The sequence below is a fragment of the Anser brachyrhynchus genome (genome assembly GCF_964034855.1).
Source record: "Anser brachyrhynchus genome assembly, chromosome: 5".
Taxonomy (NCBI): Eukaryota; Metazoa; Chordata; class Aves; order Anseriformes; family Anatidae; genus Anser; species Anser brachyrhynchus.
The window spans coordinates 37,795,303-37,818,172 of NC_137699.1; the positions used below are offsets into that span (position 1 = coordinate 37,795,303).

Below are 22,870 nucleotides of genomic sequence, written 5' to 3' on the forward strand. Positions count from 1 at the left end.
GCATCCTGCTGCCACGTACCTTAACTCCATCTCCCCAGCACCCTTCATCTCCAGCACCATCCAGCACACCAGCAGCGAGCTCTGGGGTAACAATTCAGAGACCTGAAAATCCAGCCTCGTGCAGTCTTCTCCTCTAGACCACGTATCCCAGCATGACATCAACCCCAAATGCTGTTTTTCACACTAGCTATTTCAGTGTGCCACTGCTGCTGGTTAACAGGCGCAGTTCCTGGACATTTCTCGTGGATCTCACCAGAGACAGACAAGCCAAGCAGCCACAGCCTTTGAACTGAGGCTCCCAGGTGAAGTTACCAGGAATTAGAGCTGGCTGGAAACTGCCCAATATTTGAGATGACAAAAAAAAACAAACAAACAAAAAAAACTTTTCAAAAGCCAAGCACCTTATTTTTCAAAAAATGAAAACACCCAAAGCTATTTAAAACAAGAGATGCATTTCAGATTACCTTCAAGTGAAAACGTTTGTCCTGTCCAAGAATTTCCAGGGCCAGCACCCCACATTCCCTTCTCTCCCTCTAAGTGACCTATTTCTTGCAGAGGAGGGATGTAACACAACATGCATCCTATAGACCTTGATGAGGATGGCTTAATTACCACCAGCTGTCCCTTTTAAAGGAGAAATTGGTACAAAACCTGCATCTGATGAGAGGCTACTGGCATTTCCTAGCAGAGGAAGCTTACCTCTGTGCTGCGTGCATATCTCCAGCAGGCAGCTGGTATCAGCCCGCAGAAGGCCAGAGCAAAGCAGAAAAAACCCTGAGGATAAAGAGAAAATTGTTATCAGTTACGTTATGGGGAGAAGACATCCATGTGAAAACATGCTAGGAACATATTTAATGTGCTTGTTCAAGCAAGTTTGGATAAAGTTAGAGCTAAGCATCGCTTTCTCTTGGTATGCTTCATAACTTGTAAGAAATTGGATGCACAATAGTGTTGTGATTCTCCATCAGGAACCCTTTGAGTACAGCGCGGCCATTTGAAGGGGTTGACCAAAAAAAAACACTCGGCTTCCTGTGGAGCAGTTAACCTAATCTGCCCAAATTCCTCTTAATAACAGAAAAGGAGAGAGAAAATTATATTTACTTGTGCCTCTTCTGAAGCAGGAGCATGCACAAAAATAGCACCTCTCTCAAGGGATCCAATCCCCCACGTCTAGAAGTCAGTTGTGGATTTCAAGGAGGGGAAAACTCACAAGTCCATACATAAATAGTCCATAAAGAAGTGGGATGGAGAGCAACCAGTGTTGGGAAAGGAGCCGGACCTTCCCTTGGCCCGCATCTCAGCGCTGTCAGCTACGTCAGAGCTGCATGGCCATGTTGACCTGCTTAGACAAAAGGATGACAGAAATACAGCCAAGGCCAGCAACTGACCCTGGAGAGTCCAAACAATGACAGCAATGACACAGGAGGCAGCCTGACTTTTGTCTTCTTCCCCAGGCTCACAGAGCTGGAAGTCAGACGCGCCTTCTCTTTATTTGAAGAAATTCAATCCAAAAAAAAAGCCAACCCTGATGTAAACATCAGTGCCTGTTGTAACAGCTGGACCAAAGGATCTTGTTCACATTAAAAAGAAAATAAAAAGTGCCTATAAAATGTTTGAAGGCCAAATGGATTCATCAAATATGAATCCACAGCTTAGTCTGGCAATGGCAAGTGATGATGAATAAGCAGCAGTTGTAAATTATTGCCCTTACAAGCTTTTCCATGAAACTGTCCCTCTTCCAAAAAGGAGTCATGTATCAGGGGACAGCTACCCATCTGACTATAGCTTGTTTTGTTTTCTCTTTTTTTTTTTTCCCAGCTGAATACTTCAATAATATGACCTAGTTGAAATCTCTTGAAGATTAAATATTTCATGAAATTTTACCAAATTCAAGCTTAAGGGAAGGAAAAAGAGTAACTTTATCTTAAGAAGTATGGCTTTTTTTTTTTTAATAAAGCTTTTAGAAAAAAAAAAAAGCCTCCATATACTTTAAGAAAGGAAAATGCGTTACTTCAAATCCTGGAAATGAATGAGAACATGCCAGCAGAATGACTTTTCAGATTGCTCCACAGTGGAACCAGCCCCGGCATTTTGCTGCCTCTTTACACCACCCTCAAAAAAACAGCATAGCAGAGTCAATGTTTTCATCCAATTTAGGACCAAAACCAGGCTTGAAAAAAAAAAAAGAAAAAAAGAAAAAAAGAAAAGAAGAAAAGAAAATTAAGGTAGATGAAAAACCAACACTAGCAGCAATGGGAAAGCTCTCCCATGACCAAGAGGACCTGCCGTGAACCTGGAAAGCGGGAAACCCAGCACGCAAGTGGCACCACCCGGATTTCTTCCCTCTCACTCTCCCATCCTTCCCGCACTTACGACATCCCTCTGGGGCCAGAAAAAACAGCAGTATCAAATTCGCCTGCTCATCTTCCCTTCCCCAGCTCCAGCCCCCAGTCCTTCAGCATCGGCTCTCCCTTTACTTCTGCCTAGTGTCTCTGGGAATAGAGACGCGGCCCCTCGGGGACCTCCAGCCGGTGCAAAGCAATTACATGGCTCCCAGAGCATCTTATAAATGAATCATAGGCTGCTCTCTCCTTTTCCTGGCCAAAAGCACTTGTAGAAGTGCAACTTTCTGATTATATTAGAAGATATTTGGAGGAAAAAGAAAATAAAAATGAAAAGGCAACACTCAGCTTGCACGCAATGTGCGGAGGGACTCCCTGGAGGAGGACGCAGCCCCACTATCATCCTCCGCCACCAGTCCCTCTTTTATGAATGACCTCATTCCCGTCCTCACTGCAAGGAACAATTCAGCCCCTAGAGACTCAGCAGCATCTGCAGAAATGGTGTGCCATCTCTCGGCGAGCGTAACTTTTAATTCACCCTTCTCACACTTACCCTTCGGGTAAAGCAGTCCCTGAGCCTCAGCATCCTCCCTGTGCCACGCAGTCAGCAGCATCCCCAGCAGCACACTGCTGATGCTTCGGGAGAGCAAAGGGAAAGTTATTGGGGCTGAGGGAGGGATGCTCTGGCTCCAGGCAGGCTGGGCAGCTCTGCCAAGCTGCCTCCCAGCCAGGGAAGGAGCAGATCTGTGACCTCCCCTGCTCTGGCTGCTTTTTGGTGCCATTGTGGCCGCTGTGAGAGGCTGCCCCCTGCAATAACTCACAGCCTAGGGACAGGGAAAGGGGTAGATAATTTCGGATTGCATCTATCAGATTGCAGCCCTCCCTCCCTGCCCCAGTTCACCTAACAGCACGTGGCATGCTTGCCTTTCCATGTAAGCGTTGCCTGCAATCTCTGTCTGCAGGAGAAACCCATCCTCAGCTCCAGCTGAGCGCAGCATCTCTGCCTGCTCCCGGGGACTGCTGTCACACAGATGTGTTACAGCACCATGAAGAGACAAATTCACAGCAAAACCAAGATGGTGAAGTGTGCTGCTGGGTTATTAAGGACCCTCAAAGCACTTGCCTGCAATTACACACCTGGGGGCAGTAAAGCAAACAGCCTGTGCTGTGTGCTGGCCCCGCTGGCACATCACTCAGTGAGAAGCTGGGTTACACTGGGTGTCCACTGAGTCTTTTCCACCACAGAAATTGCTTGGAACAGTTGATCCATCCCAAACACTTATTTTGAGTAGTTTTTAGGCTGGAAAGTTCAGGTGTGAGAGTTTCAGGTGGGATATTCTGGTTGTTCTCTGCCACCCCCCCATCCCCACTCCTCCTTGTCTGACCAGCTACCATCACACGGTGCCTTAATCACTGTCAGAGCCAGTTCCTTTTGTACAAGTAGTGCTACCAAAATTGCAGTTTTCCTTCCTTTTCCTCCCCTTCAATAGCAGTATGGCCTTCAGAGGCCGTGAGAGCTGCAGGATGTTTACATTCAGGGCTGCCTGCCTGGTGCACCGCATATCACCAAAAAGCAGGACTGCAGCTGGAGGAGAGTCAATAAACCTGTCACTGCTCCGCCATTGAAGAGGAGCTCTGGGAATAACAGTCCAGGATTTTAGAAAGTAATATTTTATCTCTAAGATCTCAGTCGTTCTCCAGGAACCAGCTTCCTTGCAAGCATCGGTGTGTGCACGGAGGTTTCTGCCTGGGCTGGTGCCGCTGCTGCAGCTACGAGACGAGCTGCCGATTCAACCCATTCTGGTTTCTAACCACCCTGCACCCATCGTTGTCATTAGGACAAGAAAGACTGAGGCCCCTCTTCGGCATACACAGCCCTCCCGAAGAAGGAGACTGTTCAGAGCCCCAGAGGTCTGACTCGTGCCACTCCTGCCCACGGTCACATCTGACCTTGGAGGCTGGCTCTCTGCCTTCATCTCCCGCTTTCACATCCGAGATCAAACGTGGGCAGGGACTGGTGGGGAAACCAGATGCAGAATGGTCCTTGCTGCAAGTTATCAACAGCTTTAAAGGGGTTTATGCCAACATAGAGGTCTGGGAAAAGCTCCCCTATAGAAACCCTGCGATGCAAATTGATACCACACCGGTGAGCTGTTTGCACAAGGAGGAGCGGTGCAGGAGGTGCTTCAGAGCTCTCCAGGGAGGACAAGAGCACTTTTCCAGCCCTGTCCCAAAGTCAGGAAAAATCCCAGAGGGTAAACTGGCCGCCCAGGGCTCCTCGGCTATTCCCAGGGCTGTTACCCAGGCACGGCTGCGCCCTGCCCAGCGCCGGCTCCCCGGCCCCCCCCAGCGGCCAAAAGGGGCCCGGAGCCGGCAGGAGCCGAAGTGAAGGTGCGGGGGCAATGCCAGCAGGAGCCTGGAGAAATAGCAGCCTCGTGGGGAGCATGTCACCCCAGCCCCTAGGCACCCATGAGCCAAAATGGGAGCTTTTCTCCCCAGAACTTAACGAAATCGCATGGCTTCCTGCAAAGCAGAGCTTGCAGTTCAGTTTATTAATGTTGATATGGTCCAGGCTCAAACATTGCTCAAAAAGTGCATCATCTCTGCAATTGCTTTGGAATAAAACAAAACAAAACAACAACAACAAAAAAACACCACCACCACCAAAAACCAACAACAAGGTGCATAAGGATGCAATCCTCAGCTGGAGGAGCCCCACGGGGTCAGGCCAGTCTCCGCATTATAAAAAATGTCCCCTTGCAGCATGGAGTGGTGTAATGGGATGTCCTAGCCCTGCGTGCGTGCAGCAGGTAGAAGGTGTGAGTGCCTGCACGCCTCCCACTCTCAGCTGGCCCCTCGGGAGGGATACGCACCGTCGCTGTGAGGCACTGCGACTCCCGCACCGTGGCGGCTGAGCTCAGCAGGGCTGCGAGGATCAGGGTCATGCTGAGGCAGATGCCAATGTAGAAAGCTGGAAGGAAACCGGACACGGGATCTGCAGTCAGACACCAAGACTTCAAGGGGACTAATGGTGAAATGCTTTTGCTCGGGGAGAGGACAAAAAGTGTGTTTTGGGAACGTGGTGTAAGAAGACCACTTTGCAGAACTCGAATGCTTTATAACTTACTCATCATTCCCCAGCTGCTTTGCTCGTCTTGCAGACCTCTGAGCAGCAAACCCAGCTCCAGCAGAGCCAGGCACCCTGGGAGGATGCCCACAAGCTGACAATTACTTCAGCCCTCTGATAAAGATGCCCCCGAATTGGGGATGCTGAAGAGCAGCAGATGCCCTGCGGCTGCTATCGGGGCTCGGCGCACCGCTAATCTCCTGCAACACTCGCCTGCTGGTTTCCTCCCAGCCAAGGCAGGGCCACAGCCAGTACCCAAGTGCTTTGCAGCCCTGACTAGGGGCTAAGCATGCAGTATCAGGCTGTTCTCGTCTCTTCGCTCTAGCCTTGTATCCAAGACTCAGTTTATATTTCTCCTTCATTTAGTCTTTCCCTATAACCTCTGCACCGTCCAGGGCACAAATTAAACCAGGGGAAAAGAAACGAACAAACATTTTTCCCCCAGGATGTTTTTCCACGCATTTCTCCTCTCCCATTCTCCTCCCAACATCATTTTTCATCATATTCAGCCTCAACCCCTGTAGCAGCCCCTCTCCCCGTGCTCCCGTGGCACTTCCAGTCCCACCACGCCTTTGGTTCCACCTACATCTGGCTGAGCTGCCCCTGGGCTTTCTCTGCAGCACAGGGAAAAGATGGGGAGATGTGGTGTGGGTCCAAAAACAGTGAGAAAAACAGTGCCTGCAGGACTCCTTTAGCCCTAGAGCATCCTACAGGCCCTGAATCCTGCCTTCCCCAAAGGTCTCGCTGGGGCACAACCGCGACATACCTGCGTGGTGGATGACCCGGTAGGAGTTGCTCTCAGGGGAGATGTCGCTGATGACGGTGAAATGCAGCCCGTAGTGGGTGACTGTGCTCAGCGTGGCAATGGACAGCCCCAGCAGCTGCAAAGGAAGGTTTGGAAGAAGGGATTTACACGGTGGCAGGTCCCTCTGAGTGCACACGATGTGTCTGTATGCTCCCGAGTCCTACCCACAGGCAGACAGCCCCGATATCCAAACAGTACTGCACAGACCCCAAAATGCACATAGTAGGACAAATCCTAAAATGACATTATAGTTTCAGAGGTTAAGTTCCTCCAAACCACAGTATTTTCTGCTTGCATATAACCTAATTTATGGCACCTATGGTTTCCTCATGCTGTGTGTTATTGTGTATCTCGATCCACACCCAGCAAAATGCTTAGTGCAATGCCAGCTAGCTCAGATTTCTGAGAAACACCAGCCCAAAGGAGTCCTCCAACACAGCAGTAACGTGATTCTAGCCACCCACGGCAGCTGCGTTGTAGCATCTCCTCTGAACGTGTTCGGTAGCAGTCCTCCTTTGACACCTTAGTTCATTTGGAAGAATGAGCATATACAGCCACAAGTCTCAAAAAGATTAAATTTGGACAAACTTTGAGTTTCAGGTGTGGACTGAAATAAGGTATTGCCCTTTAATTACACTCCTTCCAAGCCACTTTTTGTACTAAATACAGAAACTAATTCTGTTTTCTTCTGAAGCTTGGAAAGGTCCATGAGGTGAAAAGGCAGTGAGCCTTTACAACTCAGAAGCGTCCAGGAGAAGCATTCCCAAGTGTCCATGGCTTCCCACCAGCTCTAACGGTGGTGTGTTTTCCCCTGAACTCCTTGTGACATGTCAAGAAGCGCCTCTCGAATTTACTTCAAAAAGCTGTTAAAAAGGATCCCTAGAATTGCTTTTTCTTTGTGGGGCAGGTCTGTGGGTCCTCGGAGGGAACACCATCACACATGCTTCCATCAAAGCCCTACAGTTTCACATCCTCACACATCCCATCTCCTGGTGACCACCTCCCAGAAACGAGTGGAATTACACTAGGACTCTCTTTTAAACCCCAAAAGAGAGGAGCAAACATCTTTATTTTTTGCTGAAAGCCACCCATGCTGCTTTTCTTTCCCCTTCCAGTTGTGAATCAGCTGCAGTAGCCCTGAGAAAGCAGAAGTCTATCAGCTGCAGGGCGGTGATGCTGGTGGCCTGCGATAACTGTGCAGGGCGCAATGATAACTCAGGCAGTTTGCTTTGCTTGCCCCTCCACACCCAAAAAACAGAACGTGGGAAAAGCTGACCCTTTCCGAGCAGGGCTGGTGAAAGCAGTTGTTCTCCTCACCCCAGTTTTTCGGAGATCCTCTCCCCCAAAGTTGCTTACTTACCATGATGCAGAGGCTGGTGGCCATCAGCTGGCACTTGGCGGTCCTCATCCCACACCTTGGCCCCATGGCTGCTTGTCCCCAGGGAGAGCTGGCTGTTGGTCCCTCCAGCTCTTGATAAAGCCACCGAAGGGAGGCACGGCCACAGTGGAGCCTCTTGGGAAGTGTAGTCCCCACCTCTTCCTTCTTCCCTGTTAAATCCTGCCCAGAACAAACTGCTGGCAGCCCACAAATGCAGCCACGCAGCTAGGTGGGAAAAAAGCTAGGCAGAAAAACGGCTTGCCATGCAGCTCAGAGCCAAGTTCTTGGAGAAAAAAAAAAAAAGAAAAAAAAAAAGCATAAATTATTTATTGGGAAAAAGGTTAGGGAAATGTTATTTGCAGATATGTAGATATAAGCCCTGCTTCAGAAGCAACCCAACACCCTGTACATGCACATTTCGGCTCTCCTCCCCTGCACTGCAGCCCCATGGACCCACAGCTACAGACCCTCAGGCCCCAGTGACTTCTGGTCTCATGCAGCATGAGAATCACCCAATTCCTATTCGTTTCCCCTCAACTTGCCTTTCTGCGGACCTGGAGCAGTGGCACGGCATCACTGGGAACAGCTCTTACAGGTGACAGGCTTGCAGAGTGTCTTTTTTCTCCCTTTGAAAACAGGGGACATAAAAATACAGCATTGAAGGTGACAATGGCAGCTTCACAGATGCCTTCCAGAAGAGGTTTGTGCTTCAAAACCGGCTGCCTGCTGGATGTATCTTTCCTGAAATTAAAATTGTGAAGATGCCTCAAGAACAACCTGCCCAAAGGGAGACTCGGTGACTGAGTGCTTTAATAATCCTTGGCTCCAGAGCTAGACCATGGAGCGGAGTGATGGGAAACAGCCACGGTCCACTCATGAGGCAAAGAAGAGGCAAAAAGATAAAACCATCCCACAACAGTAGCTACCGTAAAATGACAGAGAAATAAGAGGGGAGGGGAAAAAGGAAGGAAGATGCGCTTTGCAGAACAGAGATGCAAGACAAAGCACATTGCACAAAGCCATGCGCACAGGAAAAAAGCACGCCATGCTTTTCTTACTCCTCCGCTGCCCGGGAAAGAAAGAGCTTTCTTGCAAAACATCTTGGTTGCACCACTGGAGACACCACCGAGAGCTGCCAGAGCAGTCCCCGAAAAGATGGGTCCCCTGTGGCTGACGGGTCCCTGCCCTGCCGGAGTTCTCATCCTAAAGCCCCGTTCCCTTCGCCACCCGCAGCGCCCGGCTGCGGAGAGCCCCGTGCACAGGCGGATCCCACGCTAGAGGTCCCCACAGCCCCGCAGAAACCCTGCCCGGAGCCCCAGGGGCCTCGTGGAGCAGCTCTGCCGGGCTGCCGGCCAGCCCTGCGGGGTTCGGGGGGCCTGGGCGCAGCACCCGCAGGGGCTTCAAGGGCAGCACCATCACCGCCCTCGGAGCTCGCTGCACAACACACAGATCATCACCTACGTACCCCCTTGAGGTGCTGCTCTTCTCTCCCTAAAGAATGCTCTGCCTCATTTCGTCTCCAGCCCTAAGACTCAAACACGTTCCCTGCCTCGCCAAGCTGGTAGGGCTGGAGCTTTAACCACCCGGGTCTAAGCACACCTTTTACCTGGTTTGGTTGCAGATGCCTGTTCCCAGTACCTCGGTGGGATTTTCGGCTGTTTCTGCCACATGTGCTGGCCATCGGTGTGGTCTTTCCTGCAGCCCTCCCACTCCGCTGCCAGTTTTTCTCAGCTGCTCTCCTTTGCGAGAGCACAGCTTATCGCTCCCAGCTCGCTGCGAAAACCACCGGTAACCACAGCTCCAGTCTGTGGCTTCCTCCCTTATCTCTGGTTATCAGCCAGAGCACAGGAAGGGGGGAGCGAGCCTCAACATACTGTCGGGGTGTACCTGGTGTCCCAGGTGCCCTCTTCCTTGGTCCTCACGGCAGGCTGCAAGCTTCAGATCAATGGGCTGCAAAACCAAGCATGGGTATCCCCAGCTGTAGTGGCGTCGGAAGTATGCAGCACCTCAGCCAGAAGGAAAGGACTGATGTAAAAAAGAGAAAAAAAAAAAAAAAAAAGGAACAAACTGAGAGTGTGTTTTTGCTGAGCTGAAAAACCTCCAGACCTCTTCTGAGCTGGAGGGAAATGCTGCCCATGCTGTCAGATGTGAGCGCTGAAGGAGCCGCGAGATTTGCTGTGGGACTGAACAGAAGTTTAGGATAAGAGGCTGGGTTTGTGTGGGCACTTTCTCGCCTTACACTTTTCTAGGTCTCTCGCTGTCGGTGTGGCCATCAGCAGTGCAACAGCATCACTGCAGCCCGAGTCATTCACAGTGGAGCCCAGCAGCAGGCAAAGCAAAACCTCCTGCAAAACAGCAGGTGGGAATGGCTCCAAATGTGGCAGGTTCTCAGGTGCCCGTAGCACGGCTGCACTCGTGAGCACACGTGCAGATAAAATGTGCCTGCATGAAGCCTCCCTGCACTGAAGCGTGCCCAGTCTGCGTGAATCCCGGGATGCAAAGCCTGCCTTCCCCCAGGCACCACAAGGACACCTTGTGCAGCCTGTTTAGCATTCCTATGGCACATGGGCACCAGCAAGCTGAAACCCCAACTTTTAAGCCCGTGGCTGTCTCTTTTTGAGGAGGGAAGGAGAGGGCACTGGGTTTTGCCAAGCTTAGGATGGACCATGGGACCATGGTGGGACCATACTGTGAGTGGAAGCAAGGCTTGGCTTGGGAGAAGCCAAACCAGCAAGAAAAAGAGCATAAGCTGAAGGCAGGCAGTTCCCAGACCAAACTCAACTTTCATTCCCCCCCTCCCAAAATCGAAACAACCGCATTCATGGCTCTAAAGCCCACTGCCCTTCTTAAACTCAAGTCTTTTTGCTTCCCCACGTAGCGTTCGCATTGCAACCCGGGGCTGCTCAGGAGCCAGCAGTGCCAGCAATACATCCAAGCACCAGCTCCAGCCCTCCTCCAGCAAAACCATTGCAAGAAAAGCCCAGGCGGCATGCACCTGCTCGCCGAGGATGCTCGGTCGCCCCCTGCCACTTATTGCTCGCATTTTCCCCTCTCCAGCCTTGTTGTGACGGGCCTCTGTCACTTTCTGATGAGGTGCAGAAGTGGAGGTGAAACCAAGCGCAGCAGCTCCGTGTGACAGAGGACTCCCTGCATGGGTGAGCCCAGCGCCCGCTCTGCTGCACTCCCAGGTGCCTTTTTGTGTTACCAAGAATAATAAAAGAAATCCCTGTAGTTATTTTTGTACCATGAAAATCCGGTTATTACTCTTGAGTGTTGCAGAAAGTTTTCTCTTGAACAGCTCCTAAGAAGGTAGCTTCCTCTTTCCTGAGAGCAAGGCTTGCACCAGCAAGGACTTTTTTGAGCACCCTGCTACTAAAAGACCAGCAACGCTGCCCTGCTGCAGCACTGCCCTCTCTGCCCAGCCCAAACCCCCAGCGAGCGTGACACAAACCCCAGGGGGAGCAGAGCCAGCTTTGCACGGACAGAAGCCAAGCAGCAGCCTGGAGCAAACCCTGCGAACGCTGCACACCGCTTCGTTTATCCCTGCAAGCAGCTCCCCTGGACCTCCCGCAGCAAAACGCGCCGCACGCCGTGAGCAGACCCTGCTGCACCTACCTGTGGGGAGGCAGCTCTGCGTGGCTGTGGGCATCGCCTGCTGCCCGGGTCCCGCTCCTCACCCAGAAATGCAAGCTGGGGCTGAGAGCAGCAGGGCTTAATTCTGCATCTCTCCCTTTGGCTTAGTTTGCATTTTTTGTATGTTTTTAGCCAGGCCCCGCTCACGCACCGCATTTCCCTATCGCCGCCTTGACCCCCGGGGTTGCCCCTTAACCCTAAAACCCTCCAGCGCCCGCAGCCCCTTCGCACCGAGCGCTGCAGAGCCACTAATTTTTTGGGGGGGAAGGGGTGCAGAGAAGCGGCAGAGCCCCTCCCCGCCGTGCCCCCAAGCAACCCCACACCTCCCCTTCACCCCCCCAAAAAAAAGAAAAAAAAAAAACCCAACCCAACCCACCACCCGGGGGCGCGGCGCACGGGCGGGGTTTGGGGATGGGGATGGAGACGGGGGGGGGGGAACGGGACGGCACCGGGGGCCGGCGGCGCCACGCGCCGGGCGCGCGCGGAGGAGGCGGGGAGGGGGGGGCGGCACGGGGGCGCGCGTGGCGGGGCGCGTGCGGCCGGCGGGGGCTCGCGAGCGGCGGCGTTGATAAGCACCGGGCGGCGCCGCGCCCGCCGCACAGCCGCGGAGCCGGCAGCGGGAAGGAGGAGGAGGAGGAGGAGGGGGCAACACGGTGCTGCCCCCGCCGCGCTCCCCCTCGGTCGGGGCTACTCCTGGCCCTGCTTTTCCTTTTTTTTTTTTTTTTTTAATTCATTTTTTTTATTTGCAGGTTTTTTTGTTGCGTTTTTATTTGCATTTTACGCGCGTGGCCGTTTGCATTTTTCTCGCGTTTTTGCTCGCATTTTTTTTTTGCATTTTTACTCTCATTTTTCTTGCATTTTTACTGGCGGGTTTTCCTTGCGTTTTATTTGCATTTCTCCTTGCTTTTTCCCCGCATTTTGCTTGCATTTTATTTGCATTTTTTCTTGCGTTTCCCCCGCATTTTCTCTGCATTTTTTTCTCTTGCATTCTGCCTGCATTTTCCCCGCACTTAGCTACACTTTTCCTTGCATTTCACTCCGCTTTCCTCGCCCCCATTTGCATTCCCCTCGATTTACTTTTCCTCGCCTTCCCCTCTCAACTCCAACCTCCCCCCCCCCCACCCCAACTTTCTCCCCCTTTCCGCCGCCGTGGCCTCACGGCGATGAACAGCGGGGCTCTGCCTCCGCTCCCCCCTCACCCCTCCGCCCCCCGGGGCCGCCGGCGGCCCCCATCCCCGGAGCTGCTGCGCTGCAAGCGCCGCTTGGCTTTCGCCTCCCTCCCGGGCACCGGGGGGGCCGCGGCGGCCGTGGCTCGCCGCAACGAACGGGAGCGCAACCGGGTGCGCTTGGTCAACCTGGGCTTCGCCGCCCTCCGCCAGCACGTCCCCCACGGGGCCGCCAGCAAGAAGATGAGCAAGGTGGAGACCCTGCGCTCCGCTGTCGAGTACATCCGTGCCTTGCAGCGGCTCCTGGACGAGCACGACGCCGCCACCGCTTTCCCCGACGGCCGCCCGCCCCGGACGGGGCGGGCGGCCGTCGGGGAAAGCGGTGGCGGCAGCGGTGGTTACTCCTCCGCCTCCCCTTGCTCCTCCGAGGAGAGTGGTTACGATGGGGAGCTCAGCCCCGAGGAGCGGGAGCTGTTGGATTTCACCAGCTGGCTCGGGAGCTACTGAGCTGCCGAGAGGTGAGCACGCTTTGGGGGGTGGGGTTGCTTTTTCTCGGGGTGGGGGGCTGTTGCTTCTTCACCCATGCTTGGTGATGCTCCAGAGATCAACGTGGGGTTTGCAATCTCTTTGCAGATATACCTCAGGGCCCTCCGTCTTCCATAGCAGCCAGCATCGCATCACCACCCCCCCCTAAAAAAACCAAACACCTCTTTCCCCCAAATCCTCTCACCCAGCCATGGTGGGACCCTGCTGGCTGTGTTCCTTGCTGGGCTCCGAGGCTCCCCCCAGCTGAAGTGCAATGATGCTCACGACCTCGCTCCAGGGCAACCCGATGGAAAAAGGTGCTCACCTGCTTTCTCCAGAGAAAGATGCCTGAGCAACCTGTGGAGTGGCAAAAAGCAAGAAAAACAAGCCTACTTGATGCTTCCTTGTTTCTGGAGGGGGAGGGAATTTTTTTATAGTGTCAGATTCTATTTTATATGCAACTTGAACTGCCTATGGGAACAGTGGTGTATGAAGACTTATTTTTGTACAAGAAACCTTAGGGAAAAGGGGTGAGGAGACAGCTCTATTTTTAGCAAGTCCTATTCCCTTGTTCTTGAACACTGCCAGCTAGAATGTTTTGGCAACATACATGGTTTAGATAAAAGGTGTTTTTTCTCCTCCAAACACTAGTAAAATACTGTAAAGTTACCTTGTGTCCTACAACAGTGTCTGAGATTGCCTGGTGTGAAGGTTCACTTCTCTGAAACTGAAGTTTTTTAAAAAAATGTACTGAAGGCATTTTTGTATGCACTTGCTAGGATTTCTCAAGTTGTACATATGCAGTTTTTAAAAAGAGTATCCTATTTTATGTAAATTGACTTTATAAATAAAATCTATTTATAAACAGTTCCTGGGCTGCAAGATGCATATATTTGCCAGATGTGCCTAGGGGAACTCCTGCCTCAGGCTGGGGGATGGACAGACAGACAGCTCCCTGGGCCACATTTCACATGCAGCAGGGAATTTGCTCAAGATTGAGCACAGCTGCATGCATTGCTGCAGGTTTTGCAAAGATGAGGTATAGGGGAGAAGCAGGTGTGCAGCAACGTGGCTTTGGGGCTGCTAGCTCCTCTCCTGGGCATGCAGAAGGAGCTGCAGGCTGTGCTGGAGACCTTCTGAAGACCTGCTGCAGTGGAGGCAAGCCAGAGGTAAAAAGGCTGCTGTGAACCAAAATGTAGCAGTGATGGCATGGAAACCTGTGGCAGGGGGCTCTTACTGCCCTTAAATAGTTCTAGTTAATGCTATTAATTGAACAGAGCAAAATGGGCTGGTTTGTACAATTTGCTGAGCAAAGCCAAGCCAGAATGGGTTATTAAAGTTAACCTACTCTGCAGGGACTTGGTATGTAACCTCCCTGCTTCTCGAATAATGGGAAGGTAGCATTTCTCCCAGCCCTGAAGTTTTGAGGGGTATGGTCACTCAGCAGCCCCAAGTCCAGCAGTTACAGTGGGTGCTTTGTAATCCAGATCTATAAATGTATCCCACACTATTCCATCTCAACAGCAAAAAAAACCATGCCCTAACAGCAAGGTAGCATTTTGGAGCCTGCAGGCAAAGAGCTGCACAGAGGACTGGCTATTGCACTTCACGTTCATTCCCTTATCAAAGTTGCTCCAAGAAGCCATCCCTTGGAAAGGCCCTGGGAACTGAAGTGCTCAATAAATTGCTTCCAGAGGTTCTGCCCCATGGGGCCCTGGGTTTAAGTGACCTGCTCCACTTGGAGCACCTTGAAGCACTTGGAGCCAGTGGGTGACAAGAGACCTTCCGCTGGTGTTGGCTGAAGGGCTCCATCCTCACAGATGAGCTCTAAAAATTTAGTCAGACATTGAATCATTCAGGCTAGAAAACACCTTCAAGATCACCAAGTCCAACCATCAAACCCCTCATCTATCACCACATACTTTATTCTCAGCCTAAAAGAGCTTACCATTCTCTGCACATGATTTAGAAAGCAGGACTGCTGCCTTTACCCTCACAAGTGTCCCACTGTGGCAGAAGGCATCTGTTCAGACAATTTTACTACAGCTTGGCAGTGTGTTTGTTTTCCTTCATTAGGAGCACTGATCACTTCATTATTTCCAAAAGCAATATTTGGCTCTGAGTCAAGTTACTCCCAGCATTGTTATAGGTTCATCAGATCACCCAGGATACTTTTGCAGCAACATTAAAGGAGCATCAATTGTAACAGTATTGGCAAGAAATGAGCCATGGACAGTTTTCACTTAAGCAATATTAATATTAGGAGGAAAAAAAAACTGAGCTCAGTCAGCATCAAACTACCTTAACACTGTCAGCCAGCATTTCAGTAGAAATTAAATAGAGGGAAATCAGGAATGTGCAGGAATATTCACTTGGGGTGAATAACAAGATGGTCATGAGTCTTTCCAGTGCTCGAGGGGAAGGAAAAGGGTGGCAGGAGAAGGATCTGCCCCTATTTTGGGAGCAGGAGATGGACAGAGGGACTTCTGGCCTCAGCCATGGTGGCCACAGCTCACTACCAGGTCCTCAGATCAAGCTGCTAAGGAGGCTGCCCCAGAAAGCAGGATACTGAATCATTCTGCTCTTTTAAAAAGCACTATGGAAGATGCAGGATGAGGTCTCCAAGAGCTGTGGAGACAGCAGGTACTTTCAGCCAGCCCTGCTCACTCCTGCAGTCTTTAGCTGCAGCCACCTGAAAACCACTTGGACCAAGCTGAGAAGATTTCTGACCCCAAAGGCACACTCCTAAGCTTCTGCTCCATATACGCGAAGTGCTGCCAGAGTAAAGACTTGGAGATGTAGCCCTCTGACCATGCAAGTCACCTGTAAGCAGAGCCACCTTCCATGCCACAGGGGGACCTCTGGTGCCCAGGCTCGCTGCTTTCAACCAGGGCTGCCAGGGAGCCTGACAGAGCAGCTCCCCGAAACTCCAGGGACAAGGATGGAGAACATCTCCAATGAGCACATCATTTCTCTTCAGTGGTTTAACCAGGAATTTGGTGCCTGAAAGGGAAACTCCACGGAAGACCCAAACCCAGCCCTAAGCTACAGAGCTGCAGGAGATTCAGAAGAAATATGCTGAGGAACCCTGGTAATTAAGGAAAAAAAAAGGCCATCCAGCACTTCCAACACCACAAACACACCTAATGAAGCAGAAACAAGTTGCAGGACAGTGTCAGGATTAGCAGCCCCTTCCCCAGGCTGAAATAACCCTTCAATTTTCCATCACCTGCCCTTCCTTTGGCATTTTGAATTGCTCAGGCTGAAGCCTTCCTCATTACCAAGAGCACATGAAGCCCAGCACATGTTAAAGTAGTTCCTTGCAATGAACTACAGTATTTCAGGGCTTGTGTTTAAATGATGCTGCCCTCATGGGCAGCCTGAGGTCCAGCTCCATGGCCACCCTTCTTCCAAATGTCTGTGTGCTATTTAAAAAATGAGTAATTTCTTAGGAAAGGGCTACAAAGGCTGTTTAAAACCTTGTGCACAGGAAGTGCTGGGGGGCCCATGAGGGTGCCCTCATGCAGCAGGACAACCCAACCTTGGAGAAGGACTATCAATATCTTCCCGCAGTCCTACCACCTTGTGGTACCCTCAGCAAACACCAGGGCTACCACAGCTCCTCCTGGGGACAGGGACCAACAGTTGGGCTCAATTCATAGCAATTTCTTCATTAGCACCTTGTAAAGACCTTGTTGCAGAGCAAAGCCTAGCACAGCAGGCAGCAAGACAAGCTTCTGCATATCAGCTGGCTGCTGCCTCCCCTCCTGTCTGCAGGGAGCAGCCTCCAGAAAAACCCTCATCTTTTCAGCCTTTGGTCCATGTCCCAAGGCTTTTAGGCTTGTCACAGTTTGTGAGCAGACAGCAGCGTGCTAGGACTAGCCCCAAGGTTATTTCAGTCTCTTCATGCAGGGCACAGGATAGCCAGGTAGCAGTAAGTATATTTCAGTCACTTATCTGGATTGGATGGGCGCCAGGAGGCTGGCAGGGTTCTAGGGGAAGAGAAAGGCAGCCCCTCCAAAAGTCAGCAGCAGACAGAGCTGGCCTGACTTTGCCCACCTTGGGCATCAGCCAGGAGGGCTCAGTTTTATTCCTCAAAACTACCACCAGGGCAGCAGTAGCCTAAATTGTATCTGGGAGCAATGGGACTAATGATATGATCACAGCAGCAGCTGTTGTCACAAGCTGATACTGGGCACTTACGGAAAAGGCAGCCCCTAAGAGGCTATTAGGCAGGATAATAAATGGTGAGCTCTGGGGACACCACGAACCCATGGCTCCTTCTGAGCAGCTGATGTGCACAGGAGCTCTGCTGGACGCTGTCAGAGCATCCCCTGGGACACCTCTCCACTGGTCACCTCAAGCAGCCCCCTGGAGCTTGCTCTTCAAGGAAGTGGGCTGCTGCTCCAACACCTGCATCAGAGGACACACACTCTTACTCAGTCTCTAATACATCCAAGTAACTTCTTCAATCCATTATTTTCATGTAATGAGAAGGTTGAAGTCTGCACTGAGATGCAAGCACAAGAACAGAAGTCCAGTGTTGTCCAGGCACTTTCTAGACCACTTCTGCTCCTGCTTTCTCCTGCTGTGCCTATCAAGGGGTGGGGACCAGAAAGACAGCAGTGTCATCAGCTCAGCAAGGGAAAACAAGGACAAGCCAGCACCAGGGTCTAGCATTGCTGCTCTATTTTAAATAGAGATTCTCATCTGGTCCTGAGAGCCTGCAACCTGGAGATCATTGATTAAGTGCTCTATTTCTGCAGGGTACTGCCTGCCCCCTCCCTCCTGTAGCCACCTCTTGTCCCAGGGCACCACCACCAATGCCATGACCCACACAAGTCCTAGCACAGCTGGGCTGCAGGTGAGGGCTGTTTGACCCTCAGCCCTATAAACACTTCTTTTTGTGGGTAGACATTAGTAGGATCAGAGGCATAAACAGCAGAAAAGGAGAAGCTTCTGGTAACATGTTTTTTTTGGCTGCAGAAACCAGGGCAGTGCTTTAAGCTTTGGCCTGCAAGCATCTACCTTGCTGCCGGAGAAGTCTCACTTCTCTTCCTTCTTCATCTCCTTTCATCTCCTGGCCTCAGCCCCACCACTTCAAACCTACAGCACAATAGCTACCCAGTCTCCAGACCCAGTAAATTGTGCTTGCTTTTTAAGTTGTTTGGTTTCTTACTTTTTACAAAGGGGAAGAAAAACCAACACAGAGCAGCAGATAGCCCCAAGGGGAATTCTCTGTTAAAGCCACTGCCAAAAGAATGACCAATTTGTAAGTGAGATGTTGACACTTTTATAACACAGCAAATATCTTTCTATAGAGTAAAACACTTGATTTTTTTTATTATTAAAAAAAATATATTTTTGTCAGGATATTAAACACTAGGAGGAAATGTTGCAATACCCTAACACATTTTCCATTTCTCTCCATTTCCCGGTTTCATACACACAATTCCTCCAAGACTTCACTAAGGAGCCCCAGTCCCCTTAACAGAACTATGCATGCAAAGAACAGGTGAAAACAGGTGAAACCCACTGAACAAATACAAACCCATGCAGAAAAAAGAACAAATACAGCCATTCTCTTACCAGCATAGCCCACACAGAGACCTCTCTACAGCACCTATCATCAACCTAGCTCTACCAACGGCTTGCTTATATTTAATGAGAGCCAACTATTAGGAGTGGAAGCATCTGCTTGCCTTGGTGAAGCACCTGTGTGCAATTGATGGGGCTTTGCACCTGTCCCTGTCCCTGCTTCTGGCCCAGGAGACACCTGGCACCAGAGCAGAGTGGGCAATGGAGAGGGTGAAAAGTGCTTAGAGCAACTTGGAATTTGCAGGACGCGCTGCATTTGGGTCCGATATGAATGGAGGCTGGGAGGGGTGCACCCTAATGCTGCTCTGCACCATCTCCTTGCCTGATTCTCCCCCCAAACCCTTTCCTGCATCCCAGCTGCTGTCCTACACGCTGCCTCCCGATGTGCTGCATGGATATAGGACAGCACAGAGATAGTTTATACCCTTCAGTCTTTGGTCTTGCTGCAGGACAGCCGGTAAACAGGGGTGAGAGCAGAGAGGCTTTTGAAGTGGGGAGACCACAAAGCTCATTTAGGATGCATACACTACCAAAAAAACCCCAACCACCAGACACTAATAACTTCAAACCAGTGCTGACTGGAGTTGAAAACAGCGATGTACTGGCAGAAAAAATAGCGCCTAAGCCAAGTTCAGACGTGGTGTAAGCTGAATTTGACTCTGTTTATGATGCTGAAGAGAACTAATGGTTGCCAGCAGGCAAGTCTTGTCATTAAAGAGAATCACACCACTAGTTAAAGGGACCAAATCTTCTCAGCACTCTTTCAGGTCCAGCAGAAATCACGACAAACAACCTCTGTGCTGTAAAGCCAGATGGAGAAAACAAGGCTGGTGTTCATGTCTTGCACATCCCAGGGCTGGTTGGTCTGAGCTCTGTGGACAGGATCCTTGGTGGTATCTGGGGTGCTAGGAGAGGAGATGGACTTGGTGTGGGGGACTGCCCGCAAGTTGTTTGCTTTTGGTGCCTTTGGGGAGATAGGATCAGGGATCGGTCCTCACAAATGTACCGAACGCCCCCCTGCTGCCTTCTCAGCCTGACTTCTCACCACTGTCTGCCTTCACTCGGTGAAGCATCATCACCACTGCATCCTTCCGTCAGTAGCATCACTATGTGCCATGCAACAACCAGTAATGCACTTCCAAATGAGCTGAGCACTACAGAAGCTATTAGTTTGCCACAGCTGATTAAGTTATTTATTGAAAATAAACTAAGTGGGGAATTTGTTGCTGCTTGCTTCCCCCTGATATTTTATAATTAATTGTTTGACTGGAGACTTCTTCCTTTTTTTTTGATGTGTGTGTGTGGGGGGATATAAATCCATACTAAGAAATATTTTTTAAGTGCAGAACTAAAAAATGATCCCATGGGGAGTTTTTCAAGTGGATCAACTTTTAATTCCAAAGTATTTGACATGTTATTGAAAGCTCCAAAGTTCCGCATGGTTGCAATGTACAGCAGTGTGCTGAAGTAAATGCTCTGCTTTGGGTCAACTTATTTTAAAATTTCAGTCTGTGGGAAATTTTGAAACATCACCATTTGTCTCCTTACCCCCAACAATTATAGAATGGTTTGGACTGGAAGGGACCTTAAATATCTAATTCCAGCCCCCTGCCATGGGTAAGGACACCATCCACCAGACCAGGTTGCCCAAAGCCCCACCCAGCCTGGCCTTGAGCACTTCCAGGGATGGAAACATTTTTTTTCTTGGTTCCTTTGAGCAGATGCCCGATGTCTCCGTGCCTGTTCTGCATGAGGTATGACTGCATAACTGCTTCCTTGTGCTCCTCCAGCCCAGCAAGATGAGGTGACCACTTCAGCTGATGGGGTACTTGTCAGCTGATTGCTTTGGCTCACCATTGCAGCTGCCCCTTCAAGGTGCCAGGGTCAGACCCGCTCTTCATCTGATCCCTGAATTATGCCATCATAAGTACAACAATGACGTCTGGGGATGCATGGGGATGCTTATCCCCAAACTACTCCAGCCATGAGGGTAGCTTGAATGCTCCAGATTTATACTCCTAATAGAGCGCAGAGGGATGGGATTCACCTGGTGTTACTGCCATAAGCATCCCCTTGTCTGCTCCGAGGGCCATTTTTCTCTGCTACTGCCTTCAGTCTTCCCCCTTCCTGCCTTTAAATTAAGGTCACATCATATACAATCCCACTTTCTTTCTTGGAAAAAGGGATAGAAATTGGTGGCAGAGATCAGGGAAATGAAGGAAAGAATGAAAATGGAAAAAAGGGAAGAAAGTGAGAGGCAAGGAGGGTGGGGACAGGGGCAGGGTGGCCCCCAGCCGCAGTGCATTGTGCCGGGCTCCATCCATCTAAATAAAGAGACCATCCTGACTTGTGTCCCAGCTGGGAGAGGTTTTGTTGTCTTTCGGGTTTTGGTGTTGTCCCCTCCCCTCTTCCCCCCATCCCTTCTTTCATGCAAACCACATCAAAGTGCCCCCGTGTCCCCCCAGGCCTTTCCTCTCCCTCCCTGGGGGCACAACATCCCCTTTTGTGACCACCACCGAGGCGACCTTTCCTTCCTCCTTCCTCTCATTTATCCCCATGTCCCAGTGTAATTAAACCCAACGGGGAACGGGCTGAGGGAGAGTGCCCATGGGGAAGGGGCAGATTTGGGACAGAAGTGCCCTTTTGCCCCCCACCTGCCCCAGAGATGCAGCGGTGGCACTGAGGACACGAGCACGGGGACATTATCAGAGGGTGGCACGTGCTCAGGCATGGATCAACCTGCCCAACGTCCCACAGCAAGCCAGGGGAGGCAGGATGCAGAGAGATTTTGCAGATTTGACCCCAAATATGAGCATAGCTGCTTTTCCACCCTGTACAAATGCCACTAGCAGCTGTCCCTGCAGAGGATGCGGAGGCAGGTATGGGGCTGGGGTGGCAGATGGCACCCGTACATGGGCACATGGACCTGCAAGGAGCAAACACTCAGTCATAGCCTGCACTGGGGATGTGTCCTGGGGAAGAAATCCCCCCAGACACCTGCACCCTGAAGTTTTTACAGTAGGTATTTTCTTTCAGAAAAATTTGGAGCGTTTCTTTGGAACAATCTCCCCACAGCTACAAATAGCACAGCAGCTCCAGCTCTGATGGCATCGTCCTTGCTGTCCAGCATGATGTTTTTCACTCCTTTATAACAGAGCGGCCTGAGAAGAATTAAAAACCAACGTGGGCTGGGAGGGAAGGTCCTCATCACCTTTACCCCAAGCCCCATGTGCGTCCCTGAGCAATCCGAAAAGCATGGGGGCACGATACAGTCCTTAAACTGTGAAATCCCCGTGAAAGCCCTCACTCCCCGTGCTTGATGTACTGGGTTGTTCAAAACAGAGGAGACCTCTCCACCCCAAAGTCCTTGTCTCCCCGTGTTTCAAATCCTATTTTGGCTGCCCAAGGTGATACAGTCAGATCCTAAATTAGTGTCTTATAATCTAAATTGAATTCAGACCCAGAAAATCCCCTGCTTTCAGATGTTTCTGGTTACACAATAACCCTGGCTCTCCTTCTCAGAGGAGTGAAATGGCAGGATTTTGAAATTCCTTGTTGGTTCATGTTTGCATATAAATGCTGATTTTATCTTTTCTGTACACAAAGTAAACACAAAGCTGTTTTACAATAATATTGCCGTTGAAACATGCACCCAGGATGGCAAAACAACCCCGACTTAGAGATGTTTCCAGGCCCAAGGACCATGCCTCCTTTAACAAAAAGAAGCCGCCCGGCCCGAGATGCCCAGCCCACCCTTGTCCCTGTTGATTTAGTTCAAGACGCAGATTTCCTCAGGCAGGAATAAAATTCAGAAGGAAAAATGAGGCGGTGATGATAAAAGATGCCAATTCACCCAGGCCAGTGAGTGGAAGCACAGGTTGAAGCAGAAGCTTTCCATAGACCCCCATGAGATGTACACCGTGCTGTAATGGCCCAACCCCACAGAAATTTGGCAATGATGGCACTCACTTTAACAGAGACTTATATCTCTTATCTTTTTATTATTATTTATTTATTTATTTAATGCTGTTCTACATAGGGAATGTAATTCAGGTTGAAACAGGGGCTTAAAACAAGGTAGGTATTGATGATTAACTCGTAAGCTCTCTGGGGGAAAACTCTTCTGTTAGAAGTTCCTCATTGGGAAAGAACTCAATGCTGTCCTGGACAGGAGAAAAGAGAAGTCTTGCTGGGCTGAGGTAACTGACACATATAAGTTAATTCAGAATAATTCCTGAATTAAACAGCTCTACCCAGGGATCAGAGGCAGTCATTTGGAAACAAAATGACTGTGTT

At 50.6% G+C, this 22,870-nt stretch overlaps 2 protein-coding genes across 9 annotated transcripts in view; one reads left to right on the forward strand and one right to left on the reverse strand.

The window, feature by feature from the left end:
• TSPAN32 (tetraspanin 32) overlaps positions 1 to 13,863 on the reverse strand; it is a 31,348-nt gene extending 17,485 nt beyond the window's left edge. Inside the window, exons 1-7 of one of the 8 annotated variants that reach the window (XM_080593571.1) lie at positions 13,182 to 13,863; positions 9,259 to 9,677; positions 8,195 to 8,278; positions 7,635 to 7,935; positions 6,236 to 6,350; positions 5,216 to 5,313; positions 700 to 774 (exon numbers count right to left, since the gene is read on the reverse strand). In XM_080593571.1, the coding sequence (XP_080449697.1) occupies positions 700 to 774; positions 5,216 to 5,313; positions 6,236 to 6,350; positions 7,635 to 7,700 (354 nt within the window). In that variant the 5' untranslated portion in view covers positions 7,701 to 7,935; positions 8,195 to 8,278; positions 9,259 to 9,677; positions 13,182 to 13,863. Of the gene's footprint in view, positions 1 to 699; positions 775 to 2,895; positions 2,979 to 3,266; positions 4,526 to 5,215; positions 5,314 to 6,235; positions 6,351 to 7,634; positions 7,936 to 8,194; positions 8,279 to 8,710; positions 9,221 to 9,258; positions 9,678 to 9,891; positions 11,231 to 11,267; positions 11,590 to 13,181 lie in introns of those variants that run through there. The other 7 variants (XM_080593573.1, XM_080593570.1, XM_080593572.1 and 4 more) reach the window with 7 other exon arrangements.
• ASCL2 (achaete-scute family bHLH transcription factor 2) lies at positions 11,795 to 13,843 on the forward strand. The gene is made up of 2 exons (XM_080593578.1): positions 11,795 to 12,969; positions 13,085 to 13,843. The coding sequence occupies exon 1, from the start codon at positions 12,449 to 12,451 to the stop codon at positions 12,956 to 12,958; it is 510 nt and encodes a 169-aa protein (XP_080449704.1). The 5' UTR covers positions 11,795 to 12,448; the 3' UTR covers positions 12,959 to 12,969; positions 13,085 to 13,843.
• Positions 13,864 to 22,870: the final 9,007 nt, after the last annotated feature.

Excerpts from the sequence above, each read along its gene's own strand:
- ASCL2 (XM_080593578.1), top strand. The coding sequence starts at position 12,449 with ATGAACAGCGGGGCTCTGCCTCCGCTCCCCCCTCACCCCTCCGCCCCC.